The sequence below is a fragment of the Odocoileus virginianus genome, chromosome 20, assembly GCF_023699985.2.
Source record: "Odocoileus virginianus isolate 20LAN1187 ecotype Illinois chromosome 20, Ovbor_1.2, whole genome shotgun sequence".
NCBI classification, from domain to species: domain Eukaryota; kingdom Metazoa; phylum Chordata; class Mammalia; order Artiodactyla; family Cervidae; genus Odocoileus; species Odocoileus virginianus.
Window position 1 is genome coordinate 17,427,814 of NC_069693.1, and position 21,013 is coordinate 17,448,826.

Sequence of the window (21,013 nt, forward strand, 5' to 3'; positions counted from 1 at the left end):
GTGACCGGGTGCTTAGGGAGCCCTGGCCACCGGGCACACTCAGCGGGCCGAGTACACACAGCGGGCGGCTGTTTTCCCTCCAGGGACCTGCTCTGACCCTGTGGTCTTCATTCTTACCAGCCCCCTCCCCTCACTCCTGGCCGATGACCTTCTCCCAGTCTGGCTTACAGCTTTATCCTGTGCCCGCTGCTGCCCCAGTCCCGGGCAGGGGCCCCTGCCTTTCCTGCCCTCACTCCCCAGTGTAGCCCCAGGTGGGGCCCTGGAGCCCTGTTCCCCCCTTTAGGCCTCTGTACACAGGAGGGCAGATGTTGGGCACAGAATCTTGCCTGCCTTGCCACCCTCACGCCCTGGCCCCCAAAGAATGTGGCCAGCCAGCCACCCTCGTGTGTCTGGGCTGGCTGCTGACCGGCCCTGGCAGGGACGGGGGGTTATCTGCAGGGCCCCAGGCTGCAGCAAATGAGCCCTTGAGGAGGGCACTACCCCTCGGGGCTGTTGAGCGTGGATGGCTCGCTGGCCTGTTCCTCTGGCCCCCGGCCCCGCCCCCCCCCCCCCCCCCCCCCCCCCCCCCGTACTCTGCACCAGGGCGTCCTCTGTCGTCCTTTGGTGGACTGAGGCGGTGGCAGAGGAAGCGCCTTATAACTATGTATGAGCCGGAGCCATGGGAGTTTGTGCGTATGTGTGATGTAGGGTGATTAGCAGGGATTATGAGCTCATAAATATGTATCACTTCCCCCAATGATAAGAGCGGCTGGGCAGGGGAAACGGGTATCAGGTTTGCTGCTTTTCATTGCATGAATCTCCTCATCCTCTCGGGAGTTTCTCAGAGCGGCCTACCTCCCACACCAGCGGTGATTAGCCCAGCTCGTTGAGATGCTGGCCGCGGAGCCGCTGTCTCTTCCCCAGGCCCTTGAGAGGGTGGTGTGGGCGCAGCCGGCTGCTTCCCGTCCCAAGCCTCCCCTGGTCCCCCAGCATAGCCCGATGCCAGAGCTCCCGTGCCCTGTTCACCTGCCTCCGCCAGCACCATGGAACATCTTTGGGCCTGCTGGCTGGCCCCTCTGGTCTCAGCGTGGGTCACTACCTCGTGGGGAGGGCCCCAGGCTGGGAGGAGGGAGGGCTTGCCACGTGATACAGTGAGGCCCCACTCATCCAGAGCCTGGCGTGGAGCCAGTGCTTAGTAAACAGTTACCCATGAGCAAACCCCCATCATGCCCCAGTGCCTCTACAAGCCTCAGTTTCCCCAGCTGTGTAGTGGGCCAATAGACTTTAGGATCTCTGATGACAAGATTCCCGGATGTCAGTGAGCTGTCGGGCTTCGCGGCTGTGGGGTCTTTGCTTGCCCAGCCCCCCAGCTGAGGTCTCTGCTGTGGAAAATCCCTCCCTAGCACCCTGGGCACAGGTGGTAAGGCCGGAGTGGCTCCTGGCTACTCCCTAAAGTTTTCTGGGGGGAGAGGCAGGGGACCCTAGCGACATCATCACTGTCAGTGAGCAGTGAAAGCTGAGGCCCCCTGCCCACTCCCCCTGGGAGGATTCCCGCTGTGGACCGACCCCTCCCTCCATGGAGGAGACCCAGCCTCTGTTCCCTGCTGCCCCCAGAGTCGCCATGGTCCCTGCCAAGAGCCCAGAGGAGCCTGTGCTCGGCCAACACTCCACCTCACTGTGGGATGCTTTTTGGAGAGCCAGGGCCTGCCTTATCTTTGCACACGCTCTCAGGCACTAGATTAGTTCTCTCCAGTCCATGGTCCAGTCCAGACAGGGGCTGGCTATGGGCTGCTCCCCAGGCCCCTCACTGCTGGGCTGAGTGCCACCCCCATGCTGGGTGGATTCATTTCCACGCCCACGTGGCAGCAGAGTTTTCTGACTTGGCTGCAGGTGAGAGCCCTCCCTGCCTTGGGGTCCCCAGGCCCACCTGCAGTGCTCACCTCTCTCCTGTCCCCTCACCTCCCGCTGGGCCCCACACCCCAGTGTGGCAGCCTTCACGTAGCTCTGCCCTCCAGGGTTGCTCCATTTGGGTGCCCTCACCCTGCACGCCGTGATCACTGACCTCGGGTCCCCTGCCAGCGCCTTCCCTATGGAGAAGTCATGTTCAGATTCCTGGAGTCTGGGTGCAGTCCAGCCCGCTGCCGGCACTCTAGTTCTGCCACCTCCCGGACCCTGTTTCTGGGCTGGCAGGGCCCTTGTCCTCCAGAGCCGCGGGGCTCAGTGACCGAGTTCACCTGCCTGCCGCGAGCCTCTCCAGCTGTTTTCGGGGATAATAATAGCCTGTTTCCTAAGCAAGATGAATCTTGCTGTCGTCCTAGTTTCCAGTACTAAGCTGCTGCTATCCTCGGTCACTTCTCACTGCCCTAATGAAGTGCCTCATTCCTGGAATTTTGTTTTTAACCGTTTTGAACTTCTCTGCAAACCTCCCACCTTAGATCCTTATTTGACCTCTGGCAGAAGTTCAGGATCTGGCCTCTCAATTTGTCCTAATGGGCCACCCCCAGCCACCTTGATCCCTTGACTTGGGGTAGGAGGGAGCTTGTGGCAGAACAATGGCCTCACCTGTCCACCCATGCCTGACCCTCCTGGCCCTGGTCCAGCCTAGTGATCAGCCTGTGACTGTCTCTTCAGGCGTGGCTCCTCAGGGTTGGCTGCCTCAGGCCTGACACTTTGTCGGAGGCGGGGGTGGCTGTGGGTTTGATCCTGGGAGCCTTTGGGCCTCCCTCAGCCTTCCCAGATCAGGGCCAGGCCTCCTGCTGCCCACGGCAGGGTTTGTACCAGGCAATACAGTGGTGGCATCGGCAGAGGAGCGGGGAGCAGGGAGGCAGAGGCAGCCTGGGGGCGGTAGACGTGTGCTGGGATCTCCCCATGGCCTGGGGCCCCTGGACTCATCAGGGAGGTGCCGTCTGCTTCTGGGACACGCCCCACCCTCATGGGCTCTGGTGGGCTTTGTTTTTGTTTTTACATAATTATGATATGCTCGGGCAGAGAGCTCTTAACTCACACAGAGGCGAAAGCAAGGTGGGGCTTTGTCCTTCCTGGGGGGCAGGGTGTGCTCTGCTGGGCTGAAGGGAGCGGGGTGGGGGCCGGCCTCCTGCTCAGCTGGACTCTGGCCCAGGCCACAGCTCCCACGAAGGTGCAGGAGGAGCAGGCCCTGCAGGGGCTCTGGACACAGGGTAGGGTCCAGCGTTCATTGCCAGGTGCTGGCGAGGGCAGGGCCAAGGCTGGTCTGTGGAGGGACAGCTCTGCAGTAAACGGCTTCTTCCTGCGGGCTGCACGTATCACCAGGCCTGCCGAAGCAGGTTCCTGCAGCCTGGGCTCCAAGGCAGACATGAGTCTTTGTTAGCAATCTGAGGGGGTAGACTTGATTTTCCTGAGAGACAGACAGACCCCGGCTCTGAAGGGAGCGAGATTATCTGTGGGGGGCCATCCTTCTGGCCTGAGACCGCTCCTTCCGAGGCGGGCAGGCTGCCCGGAAGCCCCAGGCGGGGGCCATCAGTTCAGAGCGCTTTGTTTCACGCCGTTGTCTGACAGAGAAATATGGTCGATATTTTACATCAGCTGGTTGTTGAGGATAAGCATATTTCTTATCTTTTGGCATTTACTTAAATTGCCTTGCGTACTTGAAGACAATCGGTTACAAATTAATTCCATTTAAATAAGCAGTTAAATATGAAGTTGCTGAATTGGGGGGTTATTAATACAGGAATATTAATGTTCAGAGATGTGAATTTTTAAACCCAAGAAATAGAAGAACATTATTAAAACTTGACAATTACAATAAAATGCCGGTCTGTGATGGGGGGACCCGTGGCTTTCTGGTTCCTGTTAACGTATGTATCAAGGTAGCAGTTCAGATTGAGGTTCTGATTATGGCTCATGGAATTTTCATGAGTCTCCTGAAGAGACAAGAGCCCGTCCCAGCCCCCAGAGTTGGTGGAGTGGGAGGCCTTCGGGACCTGTTCTCCATCCTCAAGTTGGGAACTAGGGAGGAGCCTGGGGGCTGGGGCAGGGCTGGCTGGGCCCGTACTGCTCACTTTCCATCATCCAGCCCTCAGGTGGAGCCCACCGGGGAGGCACCCTCTGCTTCTAGGACACTCTTCACCCTCGTGGACTCTGGTGGGCTTTGTTTTTTTTTTCCCACATAATAATTACCTTGTAGAAAGGTCTAAGTAGCACAGAGGTAAAAGCAAGGAGCGTTCCAATTTCATGACCCTAAGTTAAACCATCGACATTATAGTGAACGTCTTTTGGACTCTTATGTGTATGTCCAAGTGTGATTCTCTGAGTGTTTTTGTGTCTGAGTGTGCATGTGTGTGAATCTGTATATTTCTGTATGTGTGTATATTTGGATGTGGATCTTTGTTAGTCTAAGCGTATGCCTTTTTGTGTGTGTATTTGCCCGTGTCCGTGAATATACATCCATGTGTGTGTCTGCATGTGCCTCTTTTCTAAGCATATGCCTGCCTGTGCGTGTGTCTGTGTGTCTGCATCTGGGTCTTTGTGCTGGGTCACCTTGCTGTCTGTATGTGTGTATGAGCACGTGTGTATATGTATGTATGTTTTGTAATGTGAGATTTTATTGGCATGTTTGGCTTTTGAAGAGATAGGCCATTGCTTTTCCCGGCATCAAAGTGACATTTGGCAGAATGGGAGACAGAATCTCTATTGCCATCTTTATTTATGTCATCTGCTTCTCTGTTCTTCACTCTGCGCCACATTGGCTGTCTGTGGTCGCTTTGATATTTCACAAGTAGGGCTTGATTCTACAACATTTTGCTTGACTTTGCAGTAAGTAGTCTTATTTTTCTAGTTAGGGATCCTGAAAGCTTTCATACTGTGAAAACCTCTCAGCCTGCCAGTACCTCCTTCTCTCTCCTCTCCCCTTTCCCTTTCTCTTCTTCAGCTAGGAATGGGGGTGCTAGCTACACAACCAAGGCATTAGATAGGTGTTTTCAAACACCCGTCACTGAGGCCCTGAAGAATTCCTGATTGCTCACAATCCTCTATGCCCTGCGTGTAATCTCCTGGCTTGAGATGGAGCAGGACTCAGAATCCCGAGGGTCGAAGGCCTGCCAAGGCTTCTCTGCTGAGGGTCAAAGGCCTGCCAAGGCTTCTCTGCTGAGGCCCATGCGTTGTGCCGGGCCTCATTGCGCTTCCCCGGCTGTCTCACTGATAGCTTGAGCTCTGAGTCATATGTGACACCAGTGTCAGGGGTTTGCCCCAGCCTGATCTTTTTGTTTCTTGGGTTCCATTTCCAGTTATGTTCATTTTACCAAAGAACAACTTGGTTTTTTTCAATTACATGTTTGCTTTCTATTTCATTGATTTTTGCTTTGAAAAGTTTCTAATCTCTTTACATTTTGTTTGTTCTTTCTCTAGCTTCTTGAGAAAGAAGAAAGGCTTTCTTCTTTTTGTTTTTGTTTCTTCTTTTGGTTTTCAATTTTTCTTTTCTACTATCTACATTTAGAGCTTTAGATTTTCCTCTAAGCACTGCTTTAGCTGCAGTTCACCAGTTAGGATATTTCATGTTTTTATTTTCTAATTTTATTATTATCTCTTCTTTGAAGAGTGGATATTTAGAAGTTTATTGCTTAATTCTCGATTTTGGATTTTATATTTTTCTTTCTGTTACTGATTTCTAGTTTAATTCTATTGTAATCAGTGAATGTTCTCTGTATTTCAGCCCTTTGAAATTTGTTGAAACTTTCTACATATGATCATTATGTGTTTCATGTGTACTTAAAGAGAGCACAGTCCACAGCGTGTAGGTTGTAATGTTCTGTATATGTCAATGAAGTTAAGTTAATTAATTGTATTGTTTATATCTTCTGCATCTTTACTGATTTCTCTGTTTGCTTGTTCTGTCATTGGAAAGAGGTATGTGAAAATCTCAAACTATTCTTGTTGATTTATCTGTTTCCGTTTCTGTTCTGAGAATTTTTAGAAATCAATTTTATTAGAATAAAATTTGTATGTAATAAAATTAATTATGGATATATTCAGTAAGTTTTTAAAAACAGTTTTGTCAGGATATAATTCATATACCTTACAATTGACTCACTTAAACTATACAATTAAATGCTTTTTGTATGTTTATAGATTTGTGCAATTATCACAGCCAACTTTATAATATTTTTATCATCCATAAAGAAACCCTATATCCATTAGCAATCATTCCCTTGCCCACCGCTAGTCTACTTTCTATCTTTGTAGATTTGCCTACGTTAGTATTTGATATAAATGGAATCCTGCAATAAATGGCCTTCTATATCTGGCTTCATTCACTTACTGTGCTTTCAGAATTCATCCATATTGTAGCATGAATCAGTACTTTGCTCATTTTTACAGCTGAAAAATATTCCAGTCTATGGATGTATTGGTTTCTGTTTGCATAATATATCTTTTCCTATCTTTTCACTTTCATCTTGTGTCTTTGAGTCTAAAGTATCTCTTTAGAGCATATAGTTGAGTTATTTTATGCATCTATTCTGTAAATCCTTGTCTTCTAATTAGAAATTTTAATCCATTTACATCTAAATTACTGATAAGATCTTTTTTATGCCATTTTGTTTTTAGTTTTATGTGTCCTATATTATTTTTATTTCTCAGTTTCTCCATTACTCTCATTCTTTATGTTTGAGGTTTTTGCAGTATTCAGTTTTGATTCCTTTTTTACTTTGCTTTCTGTACATTTTAGTTATTTTCTCAGTGGTTACCCAGAGGATTACAAATGACCTCTTAAACTTATAATAATATAGTTTGCATTAATAGCAGCTGGTTTCAATAGTCCACAAAAAGTATGCTGTCTTCCTTTGTGCTGTTATTGCATACAGATTGCATATTTATACATCTTGTGGTGATCTACATAGGTTTATAATTATCGCTGTATGCAATTGTCTTTTAAATCAGATAGGAGAAAACTAGGACTTACAAACAAATAATTACACTGTTCCTATACTTGCCTGTGTAATTACCTCTGCCTTTTTTCTTCTCATTTGAATCCTAGTTACTCTAGTAATTCCTTTCACTATAGTCTGAAAGATCCCTTTTGAAATTTCTTTTAGGCTAGATCTTCTAGTGATGAATTCTCTCAGTTTTCATTTATCTGGAACTGTTTTAACTTCTTTCATTATTGAAGCATAGCTTTGCTGGATATGGAATCTTGATTGACAGATTTTTTTTTTCTTTTAGCACTTTGAATATGTCATCTTGTATTCTGTCTAATGGCTTCTGTAGTTTCTGATGAGAAATCAGCCATGAATGTTATTGAAGATCCTTTGTATGTGATAAATTTATTTTCTCTTACTGCTTTTAAGATTTTCTTTTGACAGTTTGATCATATGTCTGGGAGTGAATCTCTTTGAGTTTATCCTACTTGGAGTTCGTTAAGCATTATGGAAATTAACACTGATATTTTTCATTAAATTGGGAAAGTTTTTGGCCATGATATTTTCAAATATTCTGCTTCACTATCACTCTCCTTTTCTTCTGGGACTTCTATTATGTACATGTTGGTACACTTGATGGAAGCGGCTATGCTCCCTGTGTAGTGAGGGTGGAAGATTGTGTTTTGCAGCCAAGCAGCTTGTTCTCCAACTGACTGCACTTGAAGGACATGGCCTGAGCTGCCAAGTCTGCTGCAGGAAGTGAGCAGCAGGCCTTCTGTTGTCCAGAGAGTCATGAAGTTAAAGTTCTCTTGATCAGATCTTCTCTCGGTATGTCTTTTATTCATTTATTTATTTAATTTTGGCTGTGGTGAGTCTTCGTTGCTGCATAGGGTTTTCTCTAGTTGTGGCTAGCGGGAGCTGCTTTCTAGTTGTGGTGCATGGACTCCTCATTACGGGTGGCTTCTCTTATTGCAGAGCATGGGCTCTGGGACACTTAGGCTCATAGTTGTGGCTCCCCAGCTCTAGAGCACAGGTTTAATAGTCCTGACACACAGGCTTAGTTGCTCCGAAGGATGTGGATCTTCCCGGATCAAGGATCAAACCTGTGTCTCCTGCTTTGGCAGGTGGATTCTTTACCACTGAGCCACCAGGAAAGCCCTCTTGATGTGTCTTGAATGAAATATTTCTTGCTGGGAGATGAATAGACGGTGGAACTGATGGACTTGACTTGTTTTCTCTCCGTAGGTTCAATGTCAACAACACCATTCTTCATCCGGAGATCGTGGAGTGGTGAGTATGGCTTGTGGCTGTTGGTTGTGCTCAGCCCAGGAAGGGGAGAGACCCCGCTGTTCCCACCCACCCTGTCTCAGGGAGCCCCTCAGGCAAGCTGGTCGCTAGAAGCTCTTCTCTCAGCCTCTTCTGTTTTGTTCTTTTGTCAGTTGGTCTGTTTTTCCAGAAGGGCACGAGTCACTCGAGTGTCAATTGTATTTCTCTCTTTATTTAGAAGTTTTTAAAACGAAATCTTACTGTAAAGGAGCCAAAGTTACATAGCTCAGTTAAAGTTAATAGTGAAAGGAATAAAAGTAAACCTCATACATAATTCCATTACCCAAAAGGCAAGTGTGTTCTCCTCATGTCACATGTCTGTCTTGACTAGTTGGCCTCCTTTTCATGTGTCTTATGTTGCCCGCTCGCTTCCCCGGCCGGTACCGGTAGCCCCTGCCTGCCGTGTTGTTCTGTTGGGTCACAGCAGGGCGACGTGCCTCCAGTGGGTCCCAGAAGAGACCCTTCAATTCTGATCGCTGCCAGTTTTCCTACGCCATCGAGGTGCTCTTGGGTAGCACTAAAACATGTTTTATTTGTCATGTGGCTGCACTTATTGTGAAGGGAGGAGAGAGGAGAGGCAGGGCCTTTGCCACATTATCCCCTGACTGGGAGGTATGTGGATGCCTCACGTCTGACCCTAAGACCATTCGTCAAGTTCACCATCTGGTTGGGAGACCTTGCCCATCTAGTCTTGGGAACACTGTGGCCTGAGGGTGAGCACGGGTTGGCTCATGAGGTTGGGGGCAACGCAGAGCAGGGGAGGAAAGCATAATCCAGGCCAAGGGGCCACTTGTTCAAAGGCTGGAGACGAGAAAGTTTGGTGGCTCTGTGGCCAGCCTAGGGCCACTCACTGTGGAAGTGACCCCTGAGGTTGGTCAGAGAGACGGGCAGGGGCCAGGCGGGCCATGCTGTCTGCCCAGACCTTGTCTTGAGACAGTGGAACCAGGAGAGTGGTGGGATCAGGTTTGTGATTTTTTAAGTCGTGGGGCAGGAATGGGAGCAGGCTGCCAATTAGGAGGCTGCTGCAGGGTCCAGGTGGCTGTTGGGGTGGGGTGGGGGGGCGGGCGGGGGGGGTAGGTGGCAGAGTTGAGAGTAAAGGGCAGTCAAGCAGAACGCTCCTGAGAGGAACTGGCCTTGATGCCTGAGTGAAGGGCACAGTTGAAGGTGACTCTGGGTTTTTGTCCTGATTAGCTCTGGGTGGTGTGTCACTGAGATGGGGCCGGTGCTGTGGCTGATGAGGGACTTGTTTGTGGTGTGCTGAGTTTGAGGCGGGTGCCAGTGGGAGAGAGGCTGAGCCAGAGGAGAAGATCTGAGGGCTGTCGACTGGCATCGGTACCAACCCTTGGGAGAGCTGGGGGCAGGCGGGCCAGCAGCTCTGTCGGCAGCCCTGGCCCAGTGCCTGGCACGGCCACACACTTGGAGCATGAGGGCCTGTGTCCTGCCAGTTCACAGCCACCTCTTCTTGTTTTTTTTATTTATTTTAAAAATATTTATGTATTTTATGTATTTATTTGGCAGTGCCGGGTCTTAGTTGCAGCAGGCAGGATCTTCCTTATGGCATATGGACTCTTTAGTTTCAGCGTGCAGGAGTTGTTAGTTGCAGCGTGAGAACTCTTAGTTGCAGCCTGTGGGACCTAGTTCCCTGGCTGGGAATTGAACCCAGGCTGACTGCGTCGGAAGCACAGGATCTTAGCCAGTGGACCACCAGGGAAATCCCCCATCTCTTATTGTTTATATGAAGTAACATGCCTGGCCCCTCTGTAGCCCGAGGCCAGCAGAAAAATAAATCCTGGATGCCCAGGAACCGTGTCTGCTCCTCCCCATGACATCCCTCACAGCTGCTGACACTCCGGGTGCTTTGGAGACCAGGGCTGGTTGTGCACCTCACATCTCCAGAGGGACAAGTCATTAGTTCGTCATTTTGGAACAAGCACACTTTAATTCTAGTGACATTTCCAATGCTCTGAGGTAGATCCTGCACTCATAAACTACTTCCCAGTCTTATTAAAGCCTTTAGCAGAGAGGACTTACTTGGCATTTGATGGCCATGGAACTATTTTAGAAATGTCACACCGTGCTTACAGCCTCAGGGGTGTGTTTAGCAGCGTGGGTTCCGGCCTCTGTAGTGACTGCAGTCATTCTTGGCGGGCTCGGTCACCATCCTCGCCCTCCTCTCTGGTCCCTGACGGAAGGACTCTGGGTGGGACGATGGGCAGGCCCCTCGTTTACAGGGGAGACTGGCCTTCCGTGATGTTAAATTATGGCTCATTGATGTGTCTTCAGGCCCTGTGTCCTGGCTGCTTTTACCACCCTCTTTCTCTCGGCTCCACAGAGAGAAGTTACCTGGGGTGATGGAAGTAGTGTCCAGTCAGGCATATCCAAATTCTATCCTCAGCCCATCCCTCTCGCCCCACGGGAAGTCACTTAACTTTTGTGAGCCTCAGCTTCTACATCTGTAAAATGGGGATGTAATGCCTAACTCACAGCATGCATGTGAAGATGCGTGTTGCCTAACAATTACCACAGACTGAGTGGCTTACAAGCAACCACATTTATTTCTCACAGTTTAGAAGACTGGGAGGTTCAAGGCCAAGGCGCGGCACCTTCATAGACGGTGTCTTAACATTGTGTCCTCAAGTGGCAGAAGGGGTAAGGGAGTCCACTAGAGTCCTCTAGTGTTCTTTTATAAGGGTGCTAATCCCCATTCATGAGGGTTTCTACCCTCATGACCTAAAGCACCCCACAAAGTTGCTACCTCCAAACACCATCACACTGGAGATAGGTTTCAACCTATAAATTTGAGGGGAACACAGCATTCAGTGTATAACACACCACACCTCAGTTTCCTCACCTGCAAAGTAGATGTGGTCTCCCTTGGTGAATGACTCAAAGACTGAGGGCAAAAGTCAGGTGACAACACATCCTGATAATAATGGCAGTCACTTTTTTTGGCTGCACTGGGTCCTCATGGCAGCTCACGGGCTCCCAACATGTGGGAATTACGGCTTCCCAGGTGGCACAGTGATAAAGAATCTGTCTGCCAATGCAGGAGGTGTAGGTTCAGCCTCTGATTTGGGGGGATCCCCTGGAGGAGGAGGTGGCAACCCACTCCAGTATTCTTGCCTGGGAAATCCCATGGACAGAGGAGCCTGGTGGGCTACAGTCCGTAGGGTTGCTCAGAGTCAGACACGACTGAGCAACTGAGCATGCACATGTGGGATCTTAGTTCCCCGACCAGGGATTGAACCCATGTCTGATGCATTGAAAGGTGAATTCCTAACCCCTGGACCACCAGCTGTCACCTTTAGAGGCTTCCTGTGTCCCAGGTGCTGTGCTAAGCACTCGACACCCATCACCTCATTTGAAGAGACATTTTATTTACGTTATAAGGTAGGACTCTGATCATCCCCATGCTGCAGGTGGGCAGACTGAGGCATAGGGAAATGATTTGCCCAAGAAGAGGCCAGGAGCTGAGCCCAGGCCAGTGGCTCCAGGCTCAGATACCACCCCATGTGGCTCTGAGGAGCATCTTGTGGCGTTCAGGTGCTGCCTGAGTGTCAGCCGCTGTCAGTTCATTCTTGGCCACCTGACATGCTCAGAGCCCCTGGAATAGATCTCATGTGAGGCCAGGGTGTGGTGGGGTGGAAGAACCATGCCCTGCTACCCACATACACCCCAGCTCCCAGGTGGCAGCTGGCCTGGGGATTTGGGATCCTTCCTGGAGACTGTCTAATTCAGAGGCCTCTCCTAGCACAGGAGAAGCTTCCCTTCCCATTTATGTTTGGGTGTCATTCATTTCCTTCCTATGACTGCTTTTATTGTTTTCCATTCACTCGAGCAGTACCTTTTTGATTTCTTGTAAATTCCTCTATAATCATACTCTTCTTCCCCCACAAACATGCGATCATAACTGATCATTTCTTTCCTTACGCTGGGTATTGCAGTGGGAACATGGAGGTCAAAAGTTGAAACTTAATAAGAGCAGGCGTCTCACTTCCATAATTTAGGCTGTGGTTCTGCTTTCCTGTTCGGCGGATGATTAAATTGATCTGAAGGTGGGTGAGGAAATAAAAGGAGATGCCTCTGTGCTGTCTAATAGCTCGGTGCTGTGGGTTTTAGTTCAGCACCTCTGGAAACGTCACAAAAGAGCAAGCATGTCAGCCATTGCCACATACCTTCTCGGGTTTTAAGTGAGACCGTGTTAACTTGAGTCCTATGCCAGTGTTGGAGCTGTTAATGACACTGGGCGGAGGTGGCCTGTGTGTATTCATCGGGCAGTGGGGTGACCCTTCTGTTTCTACTGCCCTGCCTTTCTGTGCCCCGGAGATAGTGAGGTGTGGATGGTTAGGGGCAGACGTGCATCAGGATCCTGCATCCTGGGTAACGTCTCCCAAATTAGAAAGGGTACCTGGATGATGACCTAGATTCTCTGCTGTGTATGTGGAAAGTATTCTGGTAGCATTGCTGTCTTTGCCTCCTTATGAATAGGCATTTAGCCCTCAGTCAACCAGAAAGTGGAGTGGAAAGTGGGGACCTGAGATTAGAGAGAGAACCTGGCTTACCATGGGCCAGAAAGCTGGACACAGGATATGGGGGCGTTAGGCCCCGGTCCCAGCCCTCCCCCCACGTGGGCCACGACTGCCTGGCCCCGGTCAGTTTTCAGGCACTCTCAACTCCCAGCTGAGCTCAGCCACCGTTTTCTTTCTTCGTGGCTCTGGTTTCTCTGAGAGGACTTATTGATCGAGCCTCCTGAGAATATGTAATTCCAACCAGCTCTTTCCTTTCCCTCCCTCCCGTTGTTCCGGGATTTTACCCTTTTCGTCCCTGGGTTGCGGCGTAGGGAAGGAATGGCCACGTGGGTGCGGGGGTATTGAAATCCTGCCCACGGCTCCCGCAGAACTTGCCTCTGCACATCCATCTCTGGGAGAGACGGAATTCCTGTCCCTTTCAAATGGGTTTTTGTTCAACACTGTGGCACTTCGATGCGTAGAGACTGATTTTGGAAATCCTTCATCCTGTCTTGCTACTGTTTTAATCAGTGGAGCATTCAGACCTTACTTAATTGATGTCTTAATCCTGTGTTTAATGCCCAGAGGCAGTTTTGTGACCTGTGAATATTTAAGGGAAAGGAAGAAAAAAGATTGCACAAATGGATCTCAGCCTGGTCCAGTTATTGTCGTTTCAGGCCTATAGCCGGGGATTCTGGGCCTTCACCCCCTCTCTCCCCTCCTCTCCCCTTCTCTCATGTGGGGCTGCCTTTCTTCTTGAGCGGCCTCCTGATGTGGTGGTACTCACAGGCCTGGCCGTGAGCAGGGGGCTCTGCTTGAGTGTCCTCATCTGCACACGTCAGGCACCTCCTCATGCTGCTAGAAGAGCCTGAGCTGCTTTCTGCCCAGACATCTGAAGGGCATCAGTGCCATCCTGTCCTGAGCATTGTTGGTCCCATGATGCTTCATGGAGGAGGTGACCTCCATCCTCTCCTGGGGATGGACACCTTGCAGGTGATGTTTCTAACCCCACCCCATACATCCTCGGGCTGAGCAAAGCTGGGGTTCAGTGTGGCACTCAGCGTCCTTCCGTCATTCCAAGGCTGCTGGGCCTACAGAGGCCAAACCATGGCCAAACCACTTGCCTTTTTGTGATCGGCAATAAGGGAAACAGCTTTCTCAACCTCAGGGCAGCGCAGTCTTCTTGCAGATGAGGAGAAACTGTGCAGAACACTGGAAAGTCTTACTGCTTCCTGCCACGATCCTAAAGATAGTTTCCCGTGCTTGTGTTGTGGAGTTAACGGGGCCAGGCTGGGACCCCCAGGACCAGGGCGAGACATCAGCCCTAGAGCACCCATGGGCAGTCGGGTTAGCTGGCACATGCAACTGTCTACTTTCAGGGCCCTTAAAGCTTGGATTCAACAGGGCCAGGCCTGGGCTCAGCCAGGCTGGCTTCACCGGAGAACTGCCTTCTTGGGACAGTTCACCCTGGTTCTGTTCGATGTTTTTTTTTTGTTTTTAACATGACTAAAAATATAAGTCCTGAGTAAATCAGCTAGAGGTCGAGTTTGTCATCTTCCCCAAAGTGAAATTGGGAAAGGAAACAGGACTCTGGATCTCAGACGGCTCACCATGCTTATCACCTCTGATGGGAGGGAGCGTGGTTTTGGGCTCCCCGTGCCCTCTCTCCTTGGCTGGTGGAGCCTCTTCCCTGCTTATTTCAAGACTGAGGTGTCCAGGCTGCAGAGAGGAGGGGAGTGGAGAGCCTGGGAGGCATATATGCTGGCAAGTAAGTATAAGAGCCTGTGAGGTGGGCTCCTGGGGCTGAAACACTGGGGCTGCCTCTTCCTGCCATGTGGCAGGGGGCGGGCAGTGGTGGGGCAGGGTTAAGCTGCTGAGGCCTGGGGAGGCTGTGTCTCCCTGTCCTGCCCTGGATCTGCCAGGCTGTGCAACATCCCACACTGACCAAGGGAACAACCCAGGGTGTTCAAGAGTGGGGAGGCCTCTTTTTCTTTTTGAGATGCACCATTCTCTCCTGGTTGGAAGTGAGGTGTTTTCCAGCTTTGGTTTCAATGCCCAGGTCCTGTCTGTTTGCTCAGGGCCAGGTACTGTTCTGGCTCTGGGAGCCGTCTCTCAGGGACCATGGGCTTTTAGAGGGAGACTTAAATGAAAAAGAAACTACAAGCCTGATCACTTACTGCACAGGGAATAGAGGGAGGGGATTTTGCCTGGTGAGGGACTGGATGGAGCCAGCCCTGAGAAAGGGGCATTTCAGGTGGAAGCCAGAGAATGAAACGGCAAGAATCAGTTCCAGGCAGAGGGGTCCCTGGTGGGGGACGGGGAAGGAGGCTGCAGCTAAGTGATGGAGATAGGTCAGGTGAGCCCTGGAGAGCCTCAGGGTCCCAAGATAGGGTTGTTGTTGTGGTTTTTAACTCAAGCAGACCTTGATGCTGGGAAGGATTGAAGGCAGGAGGAGAAGGGGACGACAGAGGATGAGATGGTTGGATGGCATCACTGACTTAACAGACATGAGTTTGCGCGAACTCTGAGAGATGGTGAAGGACAGGGAAGCCTGGCTTGCTGCAGTCCACAGGGTCACAAAGAGTCAGACACGACTGAGCGACTGAGCAACAATAGTTGATTTACAGTGTCATATTAGTTTCAGGCATGCAGCACAGTGATCCGGTTATTTTTCACACACATATATTCCCTTATAAGTTATTACAAAATATTGAGTATAGGTCCTTGTTTTAACTTCGCCTGGACACCTAGGGACTACTAAAGGTTTTAAGCCAGGGAATGCCTGGTCCTATTTGCATTGCCTGAAGAGCCACAGCTGTGGTCCAGGAAGCAGACGGGGCTGGAGGCCAGAAGAGCCAGGAGAGGTGGTTCAGGCTGGGGGCGGGGTGGGGCAAAGAGAAAGGAGAGGCATGAGAGGGTGCGGAGGTGGGATCACAGCCCCTGGTCATCAGTTGGATGTGGGAGTGATGAACAGATGAGAGAGAGGTCGCCCAGGTCTGTGTATTAGGCAGTGGGGATGGGGAGCTGTGGCTGGAGGTGGGAGCCCAAGGAAGGGTGGGAGTCTCTTCCCTGCTGGGCTGGGGGTGCCTCGGGAGTCCTCCAGGTAGAATGCAGCTGAGAGGCCTGTATCCGAGCCAGGGGTTTGGAAGCAGGTTGTGCGGCAAAGCTCAGGGTGGGGGGTGCAGGGAGGGGAGGACCCAAGAGAGACGGAGGAGGGGAGGCGGCTGAGGATAGACCAGTGGAGGCAGACATCATGGTGCCTCCTACTCTCAGGAGGTCACTGATGCCTCTGGGCTTGTGAGAAGGTCATCCCACACGTTGGTGGTGGGGGAGCTGGGAGGGTGGCGGGGACCGAAGGAGACAAGGAGAGGGGAGAAGGTGAGGGAGAAGCCAGGGAAGAGGCTCGTAAAAGCTCTTCTCCCAGGGCAGGGACTGTCCGGGTTTCCTTTCTGGAAATGGGGCCAGGATGTGGGGAGAAAGCTTGGCCAGAGGAGGAGGTGAGCGGTCATGGAGCTTCCGGGAAGAGCGGCAGGTGCGGAGCCCAGGTGTGCATGTTGGGGGGCTGAGCCCCACTGGTTAGAGGGCACGCCTTCCCTTGTACCAGGTTGGGGGACGGTATTGGGGGGAGGGCTTGGGCGTTCGGAGAGAAGGTGAGAGCACACCTACCTGCCGGCTTCCGGTTCCCCAGGAGGCAGAAGGTGAGTTCCTTCGTGTGAGAAGGAGCCCTGGGAGGCCTCCCTGGTGGGGGAAGTCGAGAGCAGCCTGCTCGCTCTGCTGTGACTCCTGGCAGAGCGGGAGCATTGGAAGCCGGTGGCAGTGCTGCCGTCTGTCCGCCGGCTGAGTGGTTTCCGTTCAGCCATCCTATCCTACAGTAACAGGCCTGGGCTTGGGTTCGTGCCTCTTGGGGCTTTGGCCAAGCCCCTGCTGATGGAAGGGCACAGGGCCTAGAGGTTTAAGTGGCAGCAAGAGTGTGGCTAGAGCACTGGACCAGGCTGAAGAGAGAGGCAGAGGGTCAGAGGCTGGGCAGCCTGGGCCTGGTCCCCACGGGTGTTGTCACTGTTGTCATCACTGCATCGGAGAATAGAGAGGTCTGCTCCCCCTCACAGATCTTAGGGCTGGTGCTAAGTAGGCAGGATCAAAGCACCAGGGGCCGCTAGGTTATCCTGTGAGTGGATTTGGACCTCACCCTCCGGGGCACAGGAACCAGCTTTTGGTTCCTCCTGTGGCACTGCTCACAGTACCCGGAGAAGGAGCCGGAGTAGCTTTATGATGATCAAGAGCAGGCTGAGACTTCCAGGTCTGGTTCTCGGCAAAGAAGACGTGTTTGTTTGGACAGAATCTCAGTGGGTGGGTGGTTGATCTTTCCCCCAGAAGGTTTTATAGACTTAGAAATGTGTCCCTGTGCTGTACAATGCCTTCCTTCCCTCCTGGTGATAAGTGGCTGGAGGCTGTCCAGCTGGGCAGCATGGAGACAGCGTGTGTTGGGGAGTGCATACGGGTACTCCATGCCATCCTTGGCCATCTTGGCTGAGACTAGCTCAGCGCCACCAGGCTTTAGGGGAGAACAGTGCTTAGACGCAGGTGCGCTCTGGTTGGAGGGGCAGGCGTTAATCTATCTCCATGACAGTATGCTCTGCTGATCTTGTTTTTGGCCCTGTCGGGTCTCAGTTGCAGCAGGAGGGATCTTCCATTGCAGCCCGCGGACTCTCGTTGCAGCGCACAGACCCCTTAGTTGTGGTGCATGGACTCTAGTTGCGGCGCACGGGCTTAGCTGCTCTGCAGCATGTGGGGTCTTAGTACCCCCACCAAGGGTGGAACCTGTGTCCCGTGCGTTGGAAGGCAGATTCTTCACCCTTGGGCCACCAGGGAAGTCCCCTACTGTGCTGATCTTGAGTGGGCTTGGGCATGTTCCCGTTGTGAGAGGAGGGGTGGCCGTGTGGGCCCTTTGGTGAAGCCGGGTCACCTTTCATAAAGGGAGCAGACTCGGCCTTCAGGGATGCACCGAGGGCTCCATGCACGTAAGGGCTGGGCCGGGCTGCTATTTAAATGCTCATGACCTGCAGTTGCTTATTTCAAATGAGTAGAAGTAGAAAATGAATATTTATTTAGCTTCTCTACAGGGGTCTGACTTAGGCTTGTGATTGATTGCAGAGACCAGAAACCGAACCAGATTTGGGCAAACTAACATGAGTTTATTGGGAGGACCCCCCTGGAGTGCAGCTGGCAGGAGGCACAGTTGAGCCTTGAGGGGATGGCAGGGTGTCTTGGTTGCATCGCTTGCGCCGTCCCTGTTCCCACCATGACCCTGTCTCACGCTAGGGGCCTGAGTCACATGGTTTTCTAAGGCTCCCTGACCCGTGGGCTAGGTGAGGAGGAAATGGGAGAATTCTTCAGCCATCTGGGCAGAGCACTGGGAGTCAGCACACTTAAGATTCAGGTCCAGCAGCCTTGCTGTGCTGGAGGAGGGCACTTCAACCGACTCTAATATTCTTGCCTGGAGAATGCTGTGGACAGAGGAGTCTGGTGGGCTACGGCCCATAGGATCGCAAAGAGTCAAACATGACTGAAGCAACTTAGCACGCATGCGTGCAGTGTTACCGTGTAGCCGTATTCCCATTTAATGGATGAGGAAGCTGAGTCCTGGTGAGGCAAGCTGTCTCTGGCCACAGAATCTGGGCTTCTACCACCCACAGTGGCTTCCCAGTCTCATCACTGGAAACAGCCCACGCTCCTGAGGCTGGCTGGGGCCATGCCTAGCTCAGCTTATTATCGCTGAGGCTTGGCGTCCCATCCTCTGCCCACCCCCACGCCCAGGCAGCCCATCTGCAGCACCAGGCTCCTTGTCAGGCGGTGCTGGGTGTAGTGCAGGGTCTCCCTGGAGGGGTCGGCCAGCTCCCACTGGAAGTCACTGACTTGCTGCTTTGTTTCTCTCCTCTCTGCAGCCGGGTCTTCAAGACGGACATGGAGCTGGAGGTTTTGCGCTACACCAATAAAATCTCCAGTGAGGCCCACCGGGAGGTAAGCTGGGCACTGGCTCGTGGGACCTGCCATTCTGGGAGGGTCAGGGAAGCAGCCTTGCTCTGTGTGGGCCCAGAGGGGAGTGTCGAGATGGACAAGGGGAGGATGGACGAGATGGAGAGGGGAGTGTCGAGAGTGGCACTGGTCCCCAGGCCACGCCAGCAGGCAGGAAGTGCCTCTGAGGCCGGATGCACAGTGCTGGCTCCTTACTGGTCCCCAGTGGGCACAAGACATGCAGGACAGAGGCTCCGCCCCAGTTTCTCACCTTAAGACCCCCACTCTCAGGGAATTTCCCAACAAGAAGTACCCCCTTCTGGGAGAATAGGACTCTCCCTCCTGGCATCCTGGCCGTCCCACCTCCTTTGAAAGAATCTGTGGTCCTCCAGACTTCCCTGGTGGTCCGGTGGTTAAGAGACCACCTTCCAATGCAGGGGGTGTGAGTTCGCTCCGTGTTCGAGGAACTAAGATCCCACATGCCACAGGCTGTGGCCAAGTTTAAATAAATAAATAAAGCCTGTTACAAAAAAATAATCTGTGGTCCTTACCCATGAATCAAGCACATTTATTACCATCATACATTTTCTGAAAACACCCTCACATGGTTTTTTCCCAAACCATTTCCACCTTACGCAAAGGAAGTTTATTTCCCAAAATGAGTCCGGTTGAGTGGGCTAGCCCAGTGCCTGCTCACTGACCTTTGTAGCCTTGTGTCAGGAGACGGATGGGGATCACTGGGAGCAATAGAATCTGTCGTCCCAGTTCATGTTGTCTGTGTTTTATAAGGAGGGAAACCTTCTAGGATAGTTGCCATGGCCTTCTGAGCATTAAGTATTCACCCGACACATCTTGGTTAAATCTTCACTAGCCTGCCGAGGTGTTTATTGACTGCTGAATAGAAGTGCTCCGGAGTGGTTTAAATAAACTATATGACTTTGGAGCTTTAAAAAAGTTCTAATTTGTCACATTTCTGCACTGCTGTGTGCACGTATCTTTCTTTTTTTTTTTAAAAGAAGAGATTCTTTGGAAAAGAGTGCTATACATTATTTATAAGGCAGTGTTACTTATCTCCTTAATACAAATGTCTTTGCTTAATATCCGTCCTCCAGGTAATGAAGGCTGTAAAAGTGGGAATGAAAGAATATGAGATGGAAAGGTAAGCTGCCGTGTTTCTCTGGGTAAAGATTAAAATGTAAAAAGCAGTAATTGATGCTCCCCGAGCGAGTAACAGATGAGGCGCGGCGGCCGGCGCACAGATTGAGTGGGGATTAGGGGCAGACTTGACGTGTGGGCAGAGAGGATTTCTCTCCTGACTGGGGCCACCTCCCTGCCTCTTGGCAGAGTGTTTGATGGTAATGGTCTTTGATTACTTTTCAGGGTGGTTTAGTGCCCCAGCATTCCACTCTTGGACTTTCTGCCATTTGTGGGAAACTTTACCAAATAGCTGCTATTGTGACTCTGAAAGCTGCTAGTAAAACAGCTTGCCATTTTTATGTGTAAACACTGCCATTATGTCTGCCGTGCTTGGACGACTGGGTCGAGGGATGGTTAAGTGGCTCATAAAGCGTTCTGGAGAGCTCCGTCATCCTGTGGCTCCAATTAGGCTGAGCCCTTTGCCACCCGGGGGCCTTGAGGCGGGGCGGGGGCTACCCCACTGTCCTGGGTGTGGCCCGGCCAGTTCCTCAGCCCCACTCTAGGACCCTGGGGTCAGCAGGCTGCTCCCCAGGGCATGAAGAAGCCCTGGAGTCAGCCCCAAGCTGCCCCAGTGGCTGCCCTCCCACCCACCTCCTGGGGCAGGAAGCCCCCATTCCCAAGTCTCCCAGTCGTGACCACACCACCTGGGAGCCCCCATCCTGTGGAGAGAGGACACTGAAGAGGCTGCCATTTTTCCACGAGTGACATAATAAAAAATGCATGTTTTGTCTCTACCACCAGTTCCTGGCACAGAGCTTATAAAACCTTTGAAATCCCCTCATAGAGAGGAGCATATGGTTGTTTACAATAAGCCCCTTTCCACCACACCCGAGTTTATACTAATGAGTGAATGAGTATGAAAGTTGCTCTGTCATGTCCAACTCTGTGACCCCATGGACTACACAATCTATGGAATTCTCCAGGCCAGAACACTGGAGTGGTTAGCCTTTCCCTTCTCCGGGGGATCTTCCCAACCCAGGGATCGAACCCAGGTCTCCCGCACTGCAGGCAGATTCTTTACCAGCTGAGGCACCAGGGAAGCCCAAGAATACTGGAATGGGTAGCCTCTCCCTTCTCCAGCGGATCTTCCTGACCCAGGAA

General features: G+C 51.4%; 1 protein-coding gene across 2 annotated transcripts in view; it reads left to right on the plus strand.

The window, feature by feature from the left end:
• PEPD (peptidase D) overlaps positions 1–21,013 on the plus strand; it is a 118,148-nt gene that overhangs the window by 25,198 nt on the left and 71,937 nt on the right. For both annotated transcript variants that reach the window (XM_020899266.2, XM_070450993.1), the window contains exons 7-9: positions 8,115–8,159; positions 18,646–18,721; positions 19,828–19,874. In XM_020899266.2, the coding sequence (XP_020754925.2) occupies positions 8,115–8,159; positions 18,646–18,721; positions 19,828–19,874 (168 nt within the window). The remainder of the gene's footprint in view (positions 1–8,114; positions 8,160–18,645; positions 18,722–19,827; positions 19,875–21,013) is intronic.